We start from the raw sequence: 16,000 nt of genomic DNA on the forward strand, positions 1-16,000 counted from the left end.
TCTGTGTGTCTGTTTTTGTGCCAGTACCATGCTGTTTTGGTTACTATAGCTTTGTAGTATATTTTGAAATCAGGGAGTGTGATACCTCCAGCTTTGTTCTTTTTTCTCAGGATTCCTTTAGCTATTCGGGGTCTTTTGTTGTTCCATATAAATTTTAGGATTCTTTGTTCTATTTCTGTGAAAAATGTTGTTGGAACTTTGATAGGTATTGCATTGAATCTATAGATGGCTTTAGGAAGTATGGACATCTTAACTAAGTTAATTCTTCCAATCCAAGAGCATGGAATATCTTTCCATTTCTTTGTGTCTTCTTCAATTTCTTTCAGAAATGTTTTATAGTTTTCGGTGTACAGATCTTTCACCTCTTTGGTTAAGTTTATTCCTAGGTATTTTATTCTTTTTGTTGCAATTGTAAATGGGATTGTATTCTTAATTTCTCTTTCTGCTACTTCGTTGTTAGTGTACAGGAATGCAACTGATTTTTGTATGTTGATTTTGTATCCTGCAACTTTACCATATTCGTTTATTACTTCTAAAAGTTTTCTGGTGGATTCTTTAGGGTTTTCTATATATAAAATCATGTCATCTGCAAATAGTGACAGTTTCACTTCTTCCTTTCCAATTTGGATCCCTTTTATTTCTTTCTCTTGCCTGATTGCTCTGGCTAGGACTTCCAATACTATATTAAATAGGAGTGGTGACAGTGGGCATCCTTGTCTGGTTCCTGTTCTTAGAGGGATAGCTTTCAGTTTTTCACCATTGAGGATGATATTAGCTGTGGGTTTCTCATATATGGTCTTTATTTTTTTTTTTTTTTATTTTTTTTTTTTTAAAGATTTTATTTATTCAGTTTTTCCCCCCAAAGCCCCAGTAGATAGTTGTACGTCATAGGTTCACATCCTTCTAGTTGCTGTACGTGGGACTCGGCCTCGCGTTGGACGGAGAAGTGGTGCCTCGGGGCGCTCCCGGGATCCGAACCCGGGCCGCCAGCATCAGAGCGCGCGCACTTAACCGCTAAGCCACGGGGCCGGCCCTATGGTCTTTATTATGTTGAGGTACTTTCCTTCTATACCCATTTTATTCAGAGTTTTTATCATAAATGGATGCTGGATCTTGTCAAATGCTTTCTCTGCATCTATTGAGATGATCATGTGATTTTTGTTCTTCATTTTATTAATGTGGTGTATTATGTTGATTGATTTGCGAATGTTAAACCATCCCTGCATACCTGGAATAAATCCCACTTGATCATGGTGTATAATCTTTTTAACGTATTGTTGTATGCGATTTGCTAGTATTTTGTTGAGGATTTTCGCATCGATGTTCATCAGTGATATTGGCCTGTAATTTTCTTTTTTGTGTTGTCCTTGTCTGGTTTTGGTATCAGGGTAATGTCAGCTTCGTAGAATGAGTTAGGAGCTTCCCCCTCCTCAATTTTTGGAAGAGTTTGAGAAGGATAGGTATTAAGTCTTCTTTGAATGTTTGGTAGAATTCACCAGGGAAGCCGTCTGGTCCTGGACTTTTATTTTTGGGGAGGTTTTTGATTACTGTTTCGATCTCCTTACTGATGATTGGTCTATTCAAATTCTCTACTTCTTCTTGATCCAGTTTTGGAAGGTTGTATGATTCTAAGAATTTATCCATTTCTTCCAGATTGTCGAATTGGTTGGCATATAGTTTTTCATAGTATTCTCTTATAATCTTTTGTATTTCTGAGGTGTCTGTTGTAACCTCTCCTCTTTCATTTCTGATTTTACTTATTTGTGCCTTCTCTCTTTTTTTTCTTGGTGAGTCTAGCTAAAGGTTTGTCTATTTTGTTGATCTTTTCAAAGAACCAGCTCTTGGTTTTATTAATTTTTTCTATTGTTTTTTTGGTCTCTATTTCATTTATTTCTGCTCTGATTTTTATTATTTCCCTTCTTCTACTGATTTTGGGCTTTGTTTGTTCTTCTTTTTCCAGTTCCTTTAGGTGCATTGTTAGATTGTTTATTTGAGATTTTTCTTGTTTGTTGAGATAGGCCTGTATTGCTATAAACTTCCCTCTTAGAACCGCTTTTGCTGTATCCCATAAATTCTGGCATGTCGTATTTTCATTTTCATTTGTCTCCAGGTATTTTTTGATTTCTTCTTTGATTTCTTCGTTAACCCAATCGTTGTTCAGTAGCATTTTGTTTAATCTCCATGTATTTGTGGCTTTTCTGATTTTCTTCCTATAGTTGATTTCTAGTTTCATGCCTTTGTGGTCAGAAAAGATGCTTGGTATTATTTCAATCTTCTTAAATTTATGGAGACTTGTTTTGTGGCCTAATATGTGATCAATCCTGGAGAATGTTCCATGTGCATTTGAAAAGAACGTGTATTCTTCGGTTTTTGGATGGAATGCTCTGTATATATCTACTAGGTCCATCTGTTCTAGTGTGTCGTTTAAGGCCAATGTTTCCTTATTGATCTTCTGTTTGGATGATCTATCCGTTGGTGTAAGTGGAGTGTTAAAGTCCCCTACTATTATTGTGTTACTGTCTATTTCTGTTTTTATGTCTGTTAATAATTGCTTTATATATTTAGGTGCACCTACATTGGGTGCGTAGATATTTACAAGTGTTATATCCTCTTGTTGGATTGTTCCCTTGATCATTATGTAATGCCCTTCTTTGTCTCATTTTACAGTTTTTGTTTTAAAGTCTATTTTGTCTGATATGAGTACTGCTACCCCAGCTTTCTTTTCATTGCCATTTGCGTGGAGTATCTTTTTCCATCCCTTCACTTTCAGTTTGTGAGTGTCTTTAGGTCTGAAGTGTGTCTCTTGTATGCAGCATATATATGGGTCTTGTTTTTTTATCCAGTCAGCCACCCTATGCCTTTTAATTGGAGCATTTAGTCCATTGACGTTTAAAGTAGCTATTGATAAGTATGTACTTACTGCCATTTTTTAACTTTTTTTTTTTTTCCCCTCAGTGTTTTAGTAGTCCTTCTCTGTTCCTTACTTCTTCTATACAGAATTGATGGTCACTTTAGTTTGACCTCTGTCTGAAAGCTGTACTCTTTAACTCCCCTCCTCCCTCCTTTTATGTTTTTGATATCATATCCAACCTCTTTTTTGTGCATTTGTATCCATTACGTTCTAATCGTGGAAATAGATAATTTTTCCTATTTGTGGTCTTCTCTTTTCCCCTTAAATCAGTCCCTTTAACATTTCTTGTAACACTGGTTTCTTGGTGACAAACTCCTTTAATTTTTGCTTATCTGGGAAAATTTTGATCTCTCCTTCCATTTTGAACGATAACCTTGCTGGGTAGAGTATTCTTGGCTGTAAATTTTTTCCTTTTAGCACTTTAAACATATCGTGCCATAAGCCCAGACCTGTCACCACAGTTTTGATTCTTTTGGGGGTAAAAATACAAATATCCTAGAGTCATAAAGTGTCACAGCTGGAAGGGACCATGGAGATCATTCTGACCAACTCCCTCATTTCATAGATGAGGAAACTGAGGCCCAGGGATATGCAGTGACCCGCCCCAAATCATATAAGGGGTTCGTGGCAATCTACTTTTAAAGGCATCCCCTGCCCCATTTTGCTCTCTTCTGAAGTTAGAGAATGTCTTTGTGTTAGCTGTGTACTTTTTTCAGTCACATGTGACAGAAAACCAACTTGAAAAAGCTTGAGGAAGAAAAATGGAATGTGTTGGCTCATCCCCAGACCTGGGGTTGGGGTGGGGTGGCTAGGTCCACCTGAATCACGTGGCCTCAGAGTCAAGAAGGGGTGGTCCTTCCCTCCGCAAGGGAAAATGGAGGTGCTGTTATCAGAAGGAGGAGGATCCTGGGCGGGGCAAGTGAGAGATGGTGGACTACATCCACCACATGGCTGCCCCAAATTCTCATAGACTTCTCTTCCCAGACACACAACTGTACTATGTCCGACCTTAAACACACTTGCCAAAGGAGACTCCTGAAGTCTCGTCCAGCTACTGCGGCCAGCCATTCTGACTGCACCTGTTTGTGCTCTCTGCAAGGATCTCCCTTGTCCGCTGTCCCCCTTTGATCCCTAAAGTGGACATGGGGCACGGGTTCTCCTTCTGCCTCTTTAACAATCCATTTTCTAGGTTTTAGTTCGGTGGTGGCAGGTGGAGGGGTTCTCTGATCATTGCCTTAGAGCTTCTGTTTACTGTGCCTGGGCATTCTCTGGCAACAAGTCTGCCATGGATAGTTGTCCAGTTTGTGCACTGCACAAAGGCATTCTGCTAAGAGGATGAGGGACTATGACTGCCCAGAGAGGGAGGGGTCCCTTTCTCCATGTCACATAAAGGCTCCCCTAGGCTAAAATTGTATTGTCTTCTGACAATAGAAGCACTTTAAGAGTTTGGTAAGTGCATCAGTTAGAAAGCTTTTTACAGGAACAACAGAAACTTCAATTAATAAAAACGAAATGTATATTCTTTCCTATTATATAGCCCAAAGGTGGGGCAACAGACTTGACAATATCCAGAGACAGGTGCCTCTTTCTCAAGAGTGGGGAAACGTTTGCTAGAAGCTTCCTTGCTGGCCTCCCCTCACATCTCATTCGCAAAATGGGGTCACATGCCCGGCTCTAAACCAATCACTTGCGAAAGAGAAGGGATTTCTCAGTTGTCTTAGACCACTCTTAGAATCTGTCCCTGAGGGCCGGCCCCATGGCTTAGCAGTTAAGTGCACGCGCTCCGCTGCTGGCGGCCCGGGTTCGGATCCCGGGCGCGCACTGACGCACCGCTTCTCTGGCCATGCTGAGGCCACGTCCCACATACAGCAACTAGAAGGATGTGCAGCTATGACATACAACTATCTACTGGGGCTTTGGGGGAAAAAATAAATAAATAAAATCTTTAAAAAAAAAAAAAAGAATCTGTCCCTGAGCCGGCAATGGGGTGGCTTTCCCGAGGGGTGACACCTACACGCAATCTGGGTTTGTTCAGCCCGGAAGAAGAAGGGAGGGACACTGGGAACACTAGTCAATGTGGCTACAGCAGGCCTCCCTCTGTTTGCATCCGGTGACCTGTCCTTGGATCTAGACTCCAGCCTGGTGGTTTCTTTCTCATGCGAATAGGTCTTGCTGCTCTGCCTGTTCCTCTAGCTTTCCGCCTATTGGCCTTCGTCTTGGTGCTTGCCTTGGACTGACGCAAAATAAGCTCACGGGGTGGGAAGGCAGAGCTGTGGCCCTCTGCCCCAGCCTCCATTCTAGCAAATTGGTCTTTACCAAGAGGCAATTTTCATCTTCCTGAGGTGCTTTGGGGGGGCCCAGGGAATTAGGCTGAACCTCCACCTGAGACCCAAATTCCTCTGCCGCTGTGCTTTCAAGCTTCCAGCCAGAGTGGGCTTTCATTTCAGCTTGCAGCATTGAATTAATCTTTCCCAACCTTGCAAGAAAATAGATTATATGACTGTTGGACACTTTGGATTGCTGGCTCGAGGCAGCAAGAGGCCCTCTTGGCAAGGCAGTCTCCCCGCCCCCCCCACCCCTCCCTTTTCCAATGGGCTTATCTTTTCTGGAAGGAATTCACAGAAGGCCCAAGAATTCGCCAACATCCCCCAACATGTGTAGTGTGCATGAAACAGAGTCAAAATTATAGGACAGCTTTAGATTTAGAAATAGAAAGAGAAATATTGTGTTCCTAATGCAAGCTAAAGAAAGGCTCTACAAAACCTTCTTTCCTGGTGGGGAACAGATTAAAAAGCTTGAGACACTGCAGGACACTAAGGGATGAGGAAGAGTGTGAGGGACGGGTAAGACACGGTTCCTAGTAGGAGGAAATTTATAGTCTTGTTGGGGAGACAGAAATAACTCTCCAGGAACAATTAAGGAGGAATGAATGTGAGTTTGTGTTCAAGCACTGAATAGTGTGATAAACACCCCTTCCCTTCTCTGCCTGGCAAAATCCTGTCATTAAGACCCAGGTTAAATGTCACTTTCTTGGTTAAGTCTTCCCTGGACCCTTCTGTGTGTGCCCATAGTGCTGAGTCCATAGCCTATGCTACTTCTCATGCCATGTCACAGAGAATGTGCTGCTCAGGTCTCTTACAGCGAGGAGAGCATCCCCAGTAAGTCTCTTGCAAGTCTAATCCTGTCTTGGCAACAGCTTCTTGAAGCACTTGAAAATACAAGTTGGTTGGTGACGTCTGTCTCCTTTGCTAGACGGTGAGCTCCCTGCGATCAGGGACCAGTCTGTCTTGGCCATCATCCCAGGGTGGAACATAGTACCTGGCCTGGAAGGATGACTGAATAAAGGGATGAGCATTCAGAGAAGAGGCAGACTTGTGAGAGAGAAAGAAGCCAGAGGAAGTTTTAGGGAGGAAGTGAGCCTTGCCTGGGGCCTGGAGGGCAGGAAAGGAAAGACACAGTCTTTGTGGAGGCCCAACATCTGTTGAGGATGGGTTCAGTGTTTTATCATCTTCCCAGAGCTAGGCTCGGGAGACAGTTGTGGGTAAATATAATGGGGTTGCTCTGCCTTGGCATATAGGAGGGTGTCCAGGTAGGGTGTAGGGTAAAGAGGCAGAGGGAACAGATGCAAACCAGAAAGGGCTGCCTTGGCTGTCATCAGTGCCCACGCCTGAGGCCTTGACACAGAGCAGGGCCCCCAGATGGTGCTATGGAACTGATGGGGGCCCCTGCGGATTAGAGCGGATCTGCCTTAGATGTCTCTGCAGTGAGATCAGCAGCCAGAGCCAGAGCGAATTCCCCTTTGTGAGTTCCAGTTTCTCCTGTACACTGTGCGGTCTCAACAGGGGTCTGGCCCTGGTTCCCACCACCACACTTTCTAGTCAGATGACATCCGGTTACAGTTCCCATCAAGAGCAACCCTGATCCCTGAGCCCGAGCGTTGGGGGTGGAGGGAAATGCTGGAGAGAGCTGGGCTCCTGCCCCAGTTGCTGCTGCTGTGGCCTGACTCCCACAAGGCTGCTGAGGCTGGTGGGAGTGGGGCTGGGAAGTGCCCTTCAGGGGACTGTACTGCAGAGGGGGACACGTGTGCACAGGGTAGGGCAGCCCTGGACAAAGCCAGTGTGGTGAGGAGCCAGCGGGGACAGGAGCTGTATGGGAGCAGAGGGTCCCAGCTTGCTCTGTCACAGGAACAAAAGAGCTGGCGCTCAGGGACCTGGGAGAAGGGGGCACCTGCACGAGGCCCCAGCTAGTGAGGCCTCTCCGGAGTCCTGGCTCCCTCTCCACTGCCTGGTCAGCAAACTGGAAGTGCCCAGGGCTATGAAAGAGCAGGGTCCCCGCTGAGGCCTCCAGCCCAGCCTGGCCCCTCATGGCCAAGGGCTTGGGGCCAGGCTTATCTTTCCAGCTGCCCTGTTCCCTGCCACTTTATCAGGGAGGGTGAGAAGGTGTCAGAGCTCAAAACTCCCATCCCTCCCTCCCCGTGGGACAGGGCCCAGGTGCAAGGGGAGGCCCACTCTTGGGCACAACCAGAAGACCTCTGTCCTGGGAGAGTTTAAAAAGCCCCAGGAGCCTCTCTCCGCCTCAGTTGACCTTCCTAACTGGCTGCAGCATGCAGAAGCTGCTGATTTTGAGTGTGCTGCTGGGGGCTGTCCTCGGCAAAGAGGACTTTGTGGGGTAAGGGTGTGGAGAGGAGGAGAGGGTGCTCAGAGGGGAGATAGGGAGGACTTGGACCCCAGCCGGCATCTAGAGGAGACAGACACACAGATGCATGGGAAGATGGCCAGAGAGGAGCAGACTAGCCCACCCTAGGAGGCAGGCTGACTGGAGACCAGGGCTGAGAAGGGGTCCGGTCTCTCAGGACAGCCTCCTGAGCCCTGGAGAAATCTGAGCTCTGAGAAAGAATTTTCAGGAGAGGAGGTGGGAAGAGGCCTAGCTGGCTTTGGCGGGAGAAATAGAGTATAACTGGGATGGGGACTGCAGCAGTGTCCAGAAATTTCCAAGGAGCCCAGGCCTCCCATTGCTAAGACCCCTTGTGCTTCCCCCTGCTCAGCCCAGAGGACGAGGTGTCCAGGCCAGCCGCTGCCCTCCTCCCACGTGGGGAGTGTGCATGGCCAGTAGAGGCTGCTCAGGCCCTCAGTCTCCCCCTGTGCTCTGCCTAGGCACCAGGTGCTCCGAATCTCTGGGGCTGATGAAGCCCAGGTACAGAAGGTGAAGGAGCTGGAGGACCTGGAGCACCTGAAGGTCAGAGGAAGCGGGGAGCCCTCCCTGAGGCCCCAGGGTACCTCTCAGGCTAACTGGGCCCACCCCAGAACCCCACTACCCCTTGGGACCTACTGGGGCCTGGGCTCTATCTCCCCAGCCACCCAGAACAGAGCCATGGGACTGATCCTTGTTAGGAAGTGACTTAAACCCCGCCCCCTTCCAGAATCTTGCTGCCCTTGAGCATCTGAGTGAAGGGGGGACCCCCGCTTCCAGTACTTCTCTCTCACTTGCTGTCTCAAAGCCCCTCCTCTCCGCTTCCTGGGCCATTTCTCTGACCACACTGGACTTTGTCCAGTGCCCAGGGTTTCCCTTCAACCTCTGCCCCTAACGCCCATGCCTCCTCCCCAATTATACGGGAAATTCTGGCACCAACAACCCCTCCCAGGCTGGCCCTTTTCCAGCCCGCTGTGACAGTGCCAGCTCTTGTCTTCTCCAGCTGGACTTCTGGCGGGCCCCTGCCCAGCCTGGCTCCCCCATCGACGTCCGAGTGCCCTTCTCCAGCATCCAGGCTGTCAAAATCTTCCTGGAGTCCTATGGCATCGAGTACACGATTATGATCGAGGATGTGCAGTCGTTGCTGGATGAAGAGCAGGAGCAGATATTCACCTCCCAGGCCCGGACCAGCTCTACTGACAACTTTAACTACGCCACTTACCACACCCTGGAGGAGGTGAGGGACCCCTGGGGCCACTCCCCACAAGCACCAAGCTCTTCATCAGGCTAGCAGAATGCGGCCAGAGCCAGGGCCAGTCTGGGTGTGCCTGGCACCTGCTCTGCCTCCATGTGTCCTGGGCTGTCTGGGTCGTGGCTCCTCTGCATTGCAGAGTTCACAGGAGGCTGGCTAACGGAGCTGCTAAGGGAGGCTCCCGGGTGCTCGGAAGCCATTAAGCCCTCCCTTCTCCGCCCTTCCTTCTCAGATCTATGGCTTCATTGACTTGCTGGTGGCTGAGAACCCACAGCTTGTCAGCAAGCTCCAGATTGGCAGCTCCTATGAAGGTCGTCCCATCTACGTGCTGAAGGTAACGGGAGCCTGCAAGTGGATGTACACGGGCACACGTGCAAGAACGGGCACCCACATCTGTGCGTAGGTTCCCCCGGGTGAGCCCATGGTCACAGAGAACACACTGTTGTACTGACTCCCTGTGCCGACATTTGGGAAGGTCAGAATTTCCATGCTGGTCTAGGTGTGCGCATATCTGTACACACACAGTTTAAACTTTTAAGTGACCCGAGTGTTTCCAATCAAGTGTCACATTGTGGAAAGTATCCTGGAGGCAGAGTAGTCCAGATAAAATGTGATCTCCCACAGACAACTGTATGTGCAGCAGAACAGGGCGGGGCCCTGAAGTCTGGCTGAGTCATATTTGCCCCAAGGCCAACATGAGGGCAGGAGGCCAAGCTCTGCGGGATCCCCGGCCCGACCCCAGCCCCTATACCCCACCCGAGTGATGGCCCCACAAACAGAGCGTTAACTGGAGATAGCCAGAGAGCAGATGGCCTCTGGCCTGGGGTGCTCTCGCCTTCAAGGAGGTGAGATGAGGCTCCAGCTGGACCACTTCCCTGCTCTTCTTGTCCAGTTCAGCACTGGGGGAGAAGACCGTCCTGCCATCTGGCTTGACACAGGCATCCATTCCCGGGAGTGGGTCACCCAGGCCAGCGGGGTCTGGTTTGCAAAGAAGGTAAGCCTAGGGAGGTGAGGAGGGCTCTTGTCTGGTAGGGCATTGGTGTCTGAGGCCCACGGAAGCCCTGGCCTCCCCTTCCCATCCAGAAGCCGTGACTGTAGAGGGAGGCTGAGGACAGGCGTCCATTGCTTTAGCAGGGCTGATGCCTGGTCTGGCCCACTCTGCCTCTCTGCCCCCTAACCCTCCACCAGATCACACAAGACTATGGCCAGGACCCAGCTATCACCGCCGTTCTTGACTCCCTGGACATCTTCCTGGAGATCGTGACCAACCCTGATGGTTTTGCCTACACCCACAGCACGGTACAGGCCTTCTTCTGTTCTTGAGGAAAGCAGGGTGGGCCTCTAGCCTCCAAGGTCCACAAGCTACTCACCCCTAATCTCCACCCCCAGTAGTCGAAGGAGGGGCACACACCTGTCCTCCCAGGCCAGGGGTTCTTGACCTCGGTGGTCTTGGCTTCTGGGGCAGGGCATTCTTTGTGTGCGGGGCTGTCCTGGGCATGCAGAGTGTCGAGCAGCATCCTGACCTATTACTCACTAGATGCCAGTAGCAACTCCCAGTTGAGACAATCGAAAACGTCTTCAGACATTGCCAAATGTCTGGGTGTGGGGGGACAAAACTGCCCTCAGTGGAGACCCACTGCCCCAGACCTTTCTTCCTGGTTCTATTTTATGTTTATGGCAGATACAGCATGTTTCCAATTAAATGTGTCTGGGGGGCGCCTCATGCGTTCTTCACCTGCCACCAGTAGAACCCTCTGGTCAAATGCCCTCCATTGTTTCCTCTGCTCTCCTTCAACCAAGAGCCCCCTTTGCAGACCTTTCTCCCTGACAACCAATTGGAAGTGGTTTCTGATCCCACACTGTGTCCACACCCAAGCTCTGGATTGGGGAGCTTCGTGTTGATGGAGGCCGCTCGCAGCCCACAGTGCTCTCTGGGGCTCTGAACCCCAGCCTAGCGCGGTGACCGACAAGTGTTTGATTCCTTCCTCAGAATCGCCTGTGGCGCAAGACTCGATCCCTTACTTCAGGCTCCTCCTGTGTCGGGGTGGACGCCAACAGGAACTGGGACGCTGGCTTTGGGTGTAAGGCCCAGAGTGACTTGGCGAGCAGGGATGGGACGACCCAGAAGGGCTTCTTACCCTCCTTTGTCCTGTTGCCCTCAGCAGTGAGGGTGGGGTGGGGGTCAGCCCCTCCTTTGAGGCTCTCGGTGAGGAAGGTGGCACTCTGAGATTTGCTTGTCCCTAGTCTGTAAAAAGAAACTTCCTTCCAATGGAACTAAAGTCTGACACCTGTCCAGGGTTTTGCTAGGGTAGCTCCTTCCCTCTGTGGTCACTTCTCTACAAGAACCTGTCTGGCTTGAGTTGCCCTTCTTACCTCCCTGGGCGTGGCCATCAGCTCTGCCCAAGCCTGGCTGTGGACAGAGACAGGACTCCCAGGTTATAAAAGGCCTCTGGCCTTTTCTTAATCCCAGGGTCGGGGTGAACCCTCCTGCATCCCACCTCACCCCTAACTCCATCCAGAGAGCTGGAAGCCATGGGAGCCGCAACTGCTTGGGTGTAAGGAATGCCCACTACCCCTCTCTTCTCCCACAGTGGCCGGAGCCAGCAGCAGCCCCTGCTCAGAGACTTACCACGGCAAGTCTGCCAATTCTGAAGTGGAGGTCAAGTCCGTCGTGGACTTTGTGAAGGACCATGGGAACATCAAGGCCTTCATCTCCATCCACAGCTACTCCCAGCTCCTCCTCTATCCCTATGGCTACCAAAAAGAAGCAGCTGCCGACCAGAATGAGCTGGTATGTGCTGACCCCTGCTTGCCCTCCGACCCCACAGGCGGCTTTGGGCAGGTCTGGGCTTTCATCCATCAGACCTGCTTAAGGCCTGAGGGCCTACACCCTACCACCCCTTCCTCCCGTGGGACCCTGATGGTGAGGAAGACCGGCAAGGCAGACTAGCCTCGCTTTCTGTCTGGGAAACTGAGGCACAGAGTGGTTGAGTCACTTCTGTCACATGACAGAGCAAGGGGCAGGGCTGGACTTGGAGCAAGTTGTACTGCAAGTTTGCACTTGGAGCTGCAGTGTGACCAAAGGGCACTGAAGTGCTAGCCAGACATCCTGCAGGGTCAGAGGATTGTGGGGCTGCTGAGCCCCTGGGGCTGACCCTGTAGGGCCTACCAGGCCCTGTGCTCTCTGCTAGGGGCCCGCTTCTGCAGGGTGCTCACTCCTGGGTCACCCGGCCAGCCTCCAGGCTACCCTGGCCCTGCAATTCCCGGGGCCTGGTGTTACTGGCCATGACGGGTGGTCTTGCTTGGCTTTGTCTCCAGGATCAGGTGGCGAAGTCTGCTGTGGAGGCCCTGACCTCTCTGTATGGGACCAAGTTCAAGTATGGCAGCACTTACACCACAATTTGTAAGTGGGTGCATGCTCATGGTGGCCCCAGGAGGAAGCTCAGCTGTCTCTTCCTGCCTGAGGGAGCGTCCCTCCTGGAGGAAGTAGCCAAGGGTGCCTAGATCTGGGAGCATGGGTGAGGAGAGCGGCTCCTGCCGTGCCTGACAACTGCTGGGTTGGTGGGCAGTGGTTCCCTTTTCTGATGGGAACTCTGCCTTCTTCGATATCTTCAGAAAAACGTTTCAGGTCTTCTGAGAACTCTTGTCCTCTTGTCTTGGGGTTAAGACCAGCTTGATGCATGGAGCAGGTGGAGAGTTCTGCTGGTATTTGTGGAAATTCAACTTAGAAAAAAATATTCCTCCTCCAATGCCCTTCAATTAGAGAATATACCCTATCTTTTCCCAGTTTACTTGTACATGCAATGCCCCTGGGAGGAGCACTTCCAGAATGGAATTGAGTCAACCAGTGTGTATGGTGCACCTCCTCTGCACCAGGCCGTGTTTTGTGTGCTTGGGATACAATTGGGAATAAAATCAGCAAAGACTGGGAAACTTACAGTGTAGCCAGGGAGACTGACAATAAACACGAATAAGTAAATGATACAGCATGTTAGGTGATAAGTGCTTGGGAGAAAAGGAAAAACTACAACAGGGTGAGGGGACTCAGGAATACGGGGGGCAGGGGGTGGATGTGGGGTGTGTGGGTTGAAGGGCCTCACTGAGTGAGTGAAATGTGGGCAAGTGTTGAAAGTAATGAGAGTGGGAGCCAAGATGCCATCTACCTGGGGAAAAGCCTTCCAGGCAGAGGAACTTTCTAGAGCAAAGGCCCTACTGTGTGATCTGGCCTAGCGTGTTGCAGGAATAGCAGGAACAGCACGGAGACCCACGTGGCTGCAGCAGAGTGAGAGCAGGAGATTGTAGGAGACAGGTGGGGTGGGGGGCAGATGGCTCGGGCTCTGAGGGAAGCAACAAGTTTGCCTGCTGATGGGAGGCAGGAGTTCTGAAGAGGCAGGGACAGGGGCAGAGGTGGGAGGGCGGCATGTCCCCCTCGCAGACTTCCTCTCACAGACCTCCTGCCCCTGCGCCCAGGTTTCGGCGGGTGAGTTGGTCCCAGTCTTCCCCAGGGCTCGCCTTGCTTTTGGGACTCCAGGTCTTCTTTGGAAACTGTTTCAACCCTGAGTCAAAGGTTTTTGCTTCATTCAACGTGGTCAAGTTCAATTCTGATACGCAGCCACCTCCCTCTCCCCTGCCCAATTCAAAAGCAGCTTCGTTTCCCACTGTTGACTGCATCTCTGGGCAAAGACAGACAAAGGGCTTTTGCTTTGACTGGGGCCCTTTGCACTTTCCCCTGCAGACCAGAGCCCTGGGGCACAAATCCCAGCTGCCCAAGTCGGTGACTCTGGTATCTTTGGAGGCTTGACCAAAGCGGCTGTTGGACGGTTTTCAGTGGGGCTTTCACAGTTGCAGGAACTTTCTTGCATCCCCCAGTAGAGGAGAACCACTGCTGGTCCACCTCCCTGGGCCTGTTTGGCTGAGATCCTTTGCGGGAGCTTCTTGGGAGGAAGCTAGGCTGCTTGGTCAACAGCAGGCGCTTAGTAGACGCCTACTGCACGAGGTTCCGGGCTTCGGACTGTTAGCCCGGCCCGTGTAAATATTTCAAATTGATTGACCTTTGCTCTCCTGTTTCTGCCCCTGCCCCAGACCAAGCCAGTGGAAACTCCATTGACTGGGCCTACAGCCAGGGCATCAAGTACTCCTTCACCTTCGAGCTCCGGGACACCGGGCGCTATGGCTTCCTTCTGCCGGCCTCCCAGATCATCCCCACAGCCCAGGAGACGTGGCTGGCACTTCAGACCATCCTGAAGTACACCCTGAATCACCCCTACTGAACTGGCCCCTCGGCCTCTCCCCTTCCTCCTCTCTGGCCCCACCCAGACAACCAAATAAAGTTTGAGCATACATGGAACAGAATCTCGGGGCTTGCGTGTGGGAACGTGTGTGGCACCTCGGCCTTTTCAAGTTGGGGCAGAAGTGATTTAGTTCCTGCAGGCCTCACTGGAAATGTGTGGGTGGTTAGACTAGATGACCCCTAAATTCCCCTGCATTCCAAGGTCCTGTGATGTTGTATCCAAATGGCGTCTGTTTTAATTAGACCACCCTGAGCTCAGCTCATCAGTGGGGTGATTTGCTCATACCTTAGGAGCAAGCAGCAGCCACAGCTGCTAACCAAATGCCCGGCACCCCACGGCGGAGAGGAATTCGGCTTGTACAATAGTCTAGCTAGTTGGAGCCATTCATCTACAAAAGCAATACCCCTGTGTATGAAATAGAACGATCCTGGTAGCCACTGCTGTCCCAAATAGATGTTGCAGCCGGGCAAAGCAAATTTCTATAAAACACAATATGGTCTCCCACTCCTGAATTAAATTGGAAGAAAACAATTAGGTTAAATGGAATCATTTACAGAAGATAAAGAACACCAATCCCAGGACATTTTATTAACTGTAGTATATCACAGAGACTGTGCCTTTAGGGACAGTAGTTTACTTTTCATTGCCACATCCTTTCTAGCATCTTTCAGTACATTGTCTCTGCTCCCTCTCCTGTTCCATTCGCCATAACTCCTTATCATTCACAAAATTTCTCAAACACAAGGCTCTCCTCTTGATACCCTCCACAGCTCCTAGAATTTGGCTTTCCTCCTTTGGCTTGGTGATTCTGATGACTGTGGTTATCACACTTGGTGGCTAGCACCACAATACCTAGGGTATCTCAACTTTTTTCAAAGCAAGAATCTACCTTTCTTTCTTCCGAATCTCTTAAGATGTGAATGTGTAGCAGGGGGTTACTCCCACAGAAGTCGCTGGGGTGTGGGTGGGGGTGGATTCGTGGCTCCCCAAACAAGGGGTCTGGGGGTGAGGATGGCAGCCTCTCCCTGCATCTGCCTGGTGAGGTGTCACAATCCATCCAGCTCCACTGACTTAAAAGTCTTGTCTTTTCCACATAAAATGGCCTGAAGGTCAAATGCTTTTTTTTTTAAGGGACAGTTGGGGAATTTTCATCTTGGAGTTTTTATTTTAATAGTTTTTTTTGTTACCAAACATTCTAAAAAACAAAAAGAATGAGGCTGATACATATGTAAGTTTATGTAAGTTTATACATATGTAAGTTTATGAGGCAAGGTAAGTGGTGTTTCAGTCTTTACAGAAAGATGCCCTAATGATTTTACAACACTTCCTTAAGTGATCTTTTGGGAAACATTTGCCACCAATCTACGTAGATAAGCTGAAACCCGTTTAAGTGCTCACTTTGGGCAAGTAAAAAGCTGATCTTATTTTTTGTTTAATAAAGACTATAAGTGAAAAAATATTGTTAGCAAGACAATATATCATTTTACAAAATTGTTTTACTTAGATTTCAAGGGTAGAATTGCTTAATTTAAAATGAACTGTGCTCTCTCATAGCAGGGACCACTTTCTTTGCTATTCAATCTCCAAAACCATCAACAGAATTTGACATATAGATGCCCAATAAATATTTGTTGAATGAATGTTCTCTACTTTATTACTAAGGAACTCATGAATTTTATAATCTGTGTATTGTAGGTTTGCAAGTTATTTTGAATTCTCTGAGTTGTAGTTTAGAAAGTAAGGCTCTGAGAAAGTAAGAGTTTAAGAAAGCTGAAAAGACAAGGAATGAAGCACCAAAACGAAAATTCCATGAGGGCAGGGATTACATTGTTTTGTTCAACACATAATCCCTACTGT

At 49.2% G+C, this 16,000-nt stretch overlaps 1 protein-coding gene across 1 annotated transcript; it reads left to right on the forward strand.

Moving 5' to 3' along the window:
* The first annotated feature begins 7,496 nt into the window (after positions 1–7,496).
* CPA1 (carboxypeptidase A1) lies at positions 7,497–14,122 on the forward strand. The gene is made up of 10 exons (XM_004418679.3): positions 7,497–7,579; positions 8,065–8,146; positions 8,604–8,837; positions 9,085–9,186; positions 9,745–9,846; positions 10,041–10,151; positions 10,843–10,933; positions 11,444–11,643; positions 12,171–12,255; positions 13,935–14,122. The coding sequence occupies exons 1-10, from the start codon at positions 7,515–7,517 to the stop codon at positions 14,120–14,122; spliced, it is 1,260 nt and encodes a 419-aa protein (XP_004418736.1). The 5' UTR covers positions 7,497–7,514.
* The last annotated feature ends 1,878 nt before the right edge of the window (positions 14,123–16,000 follow it).

This window comes from Ceratotherium simum, chromosome 1, assembly GCF_057802395.1.
Source record: "Ceratotherium simum simum isolate JZ-2026a chromosome 1, ASM5780239v1, whole genome shotgun sequence".
Taxonomy (NCBI): Eukaryota; Metazoa; Chordata; class Mammalia; order Perissodactyla; family Rhinocerotidae; genus Ceratotherium; species Ceratotherium simum.

Bases quoted from the DNA above. Each gene is read 5' to 3' on its own strand.
- CPA1 (XM_004418679.3), top strand. From the start codon at position 7,515: ATGCAGAAGCTGCTGATTTTGAGTGTGCTGCTGGGGGCTGTCCTCGGC. The intron at 8,838-9,084 runs GTGAGGGACCCC...CTTCCTTCTCAG, and splicing joins CTTACCACACCCTGGAGGAG to ATCTATGGCTTCATTGACTT. The intron at 10,934-11,443 runs GTAAGGCCCAGA...CTTCTCCCACAG, and splicing joins CTGGGACGCTGGCTTTGGGT to TGGCCGGAGCCAGCAGCAGC.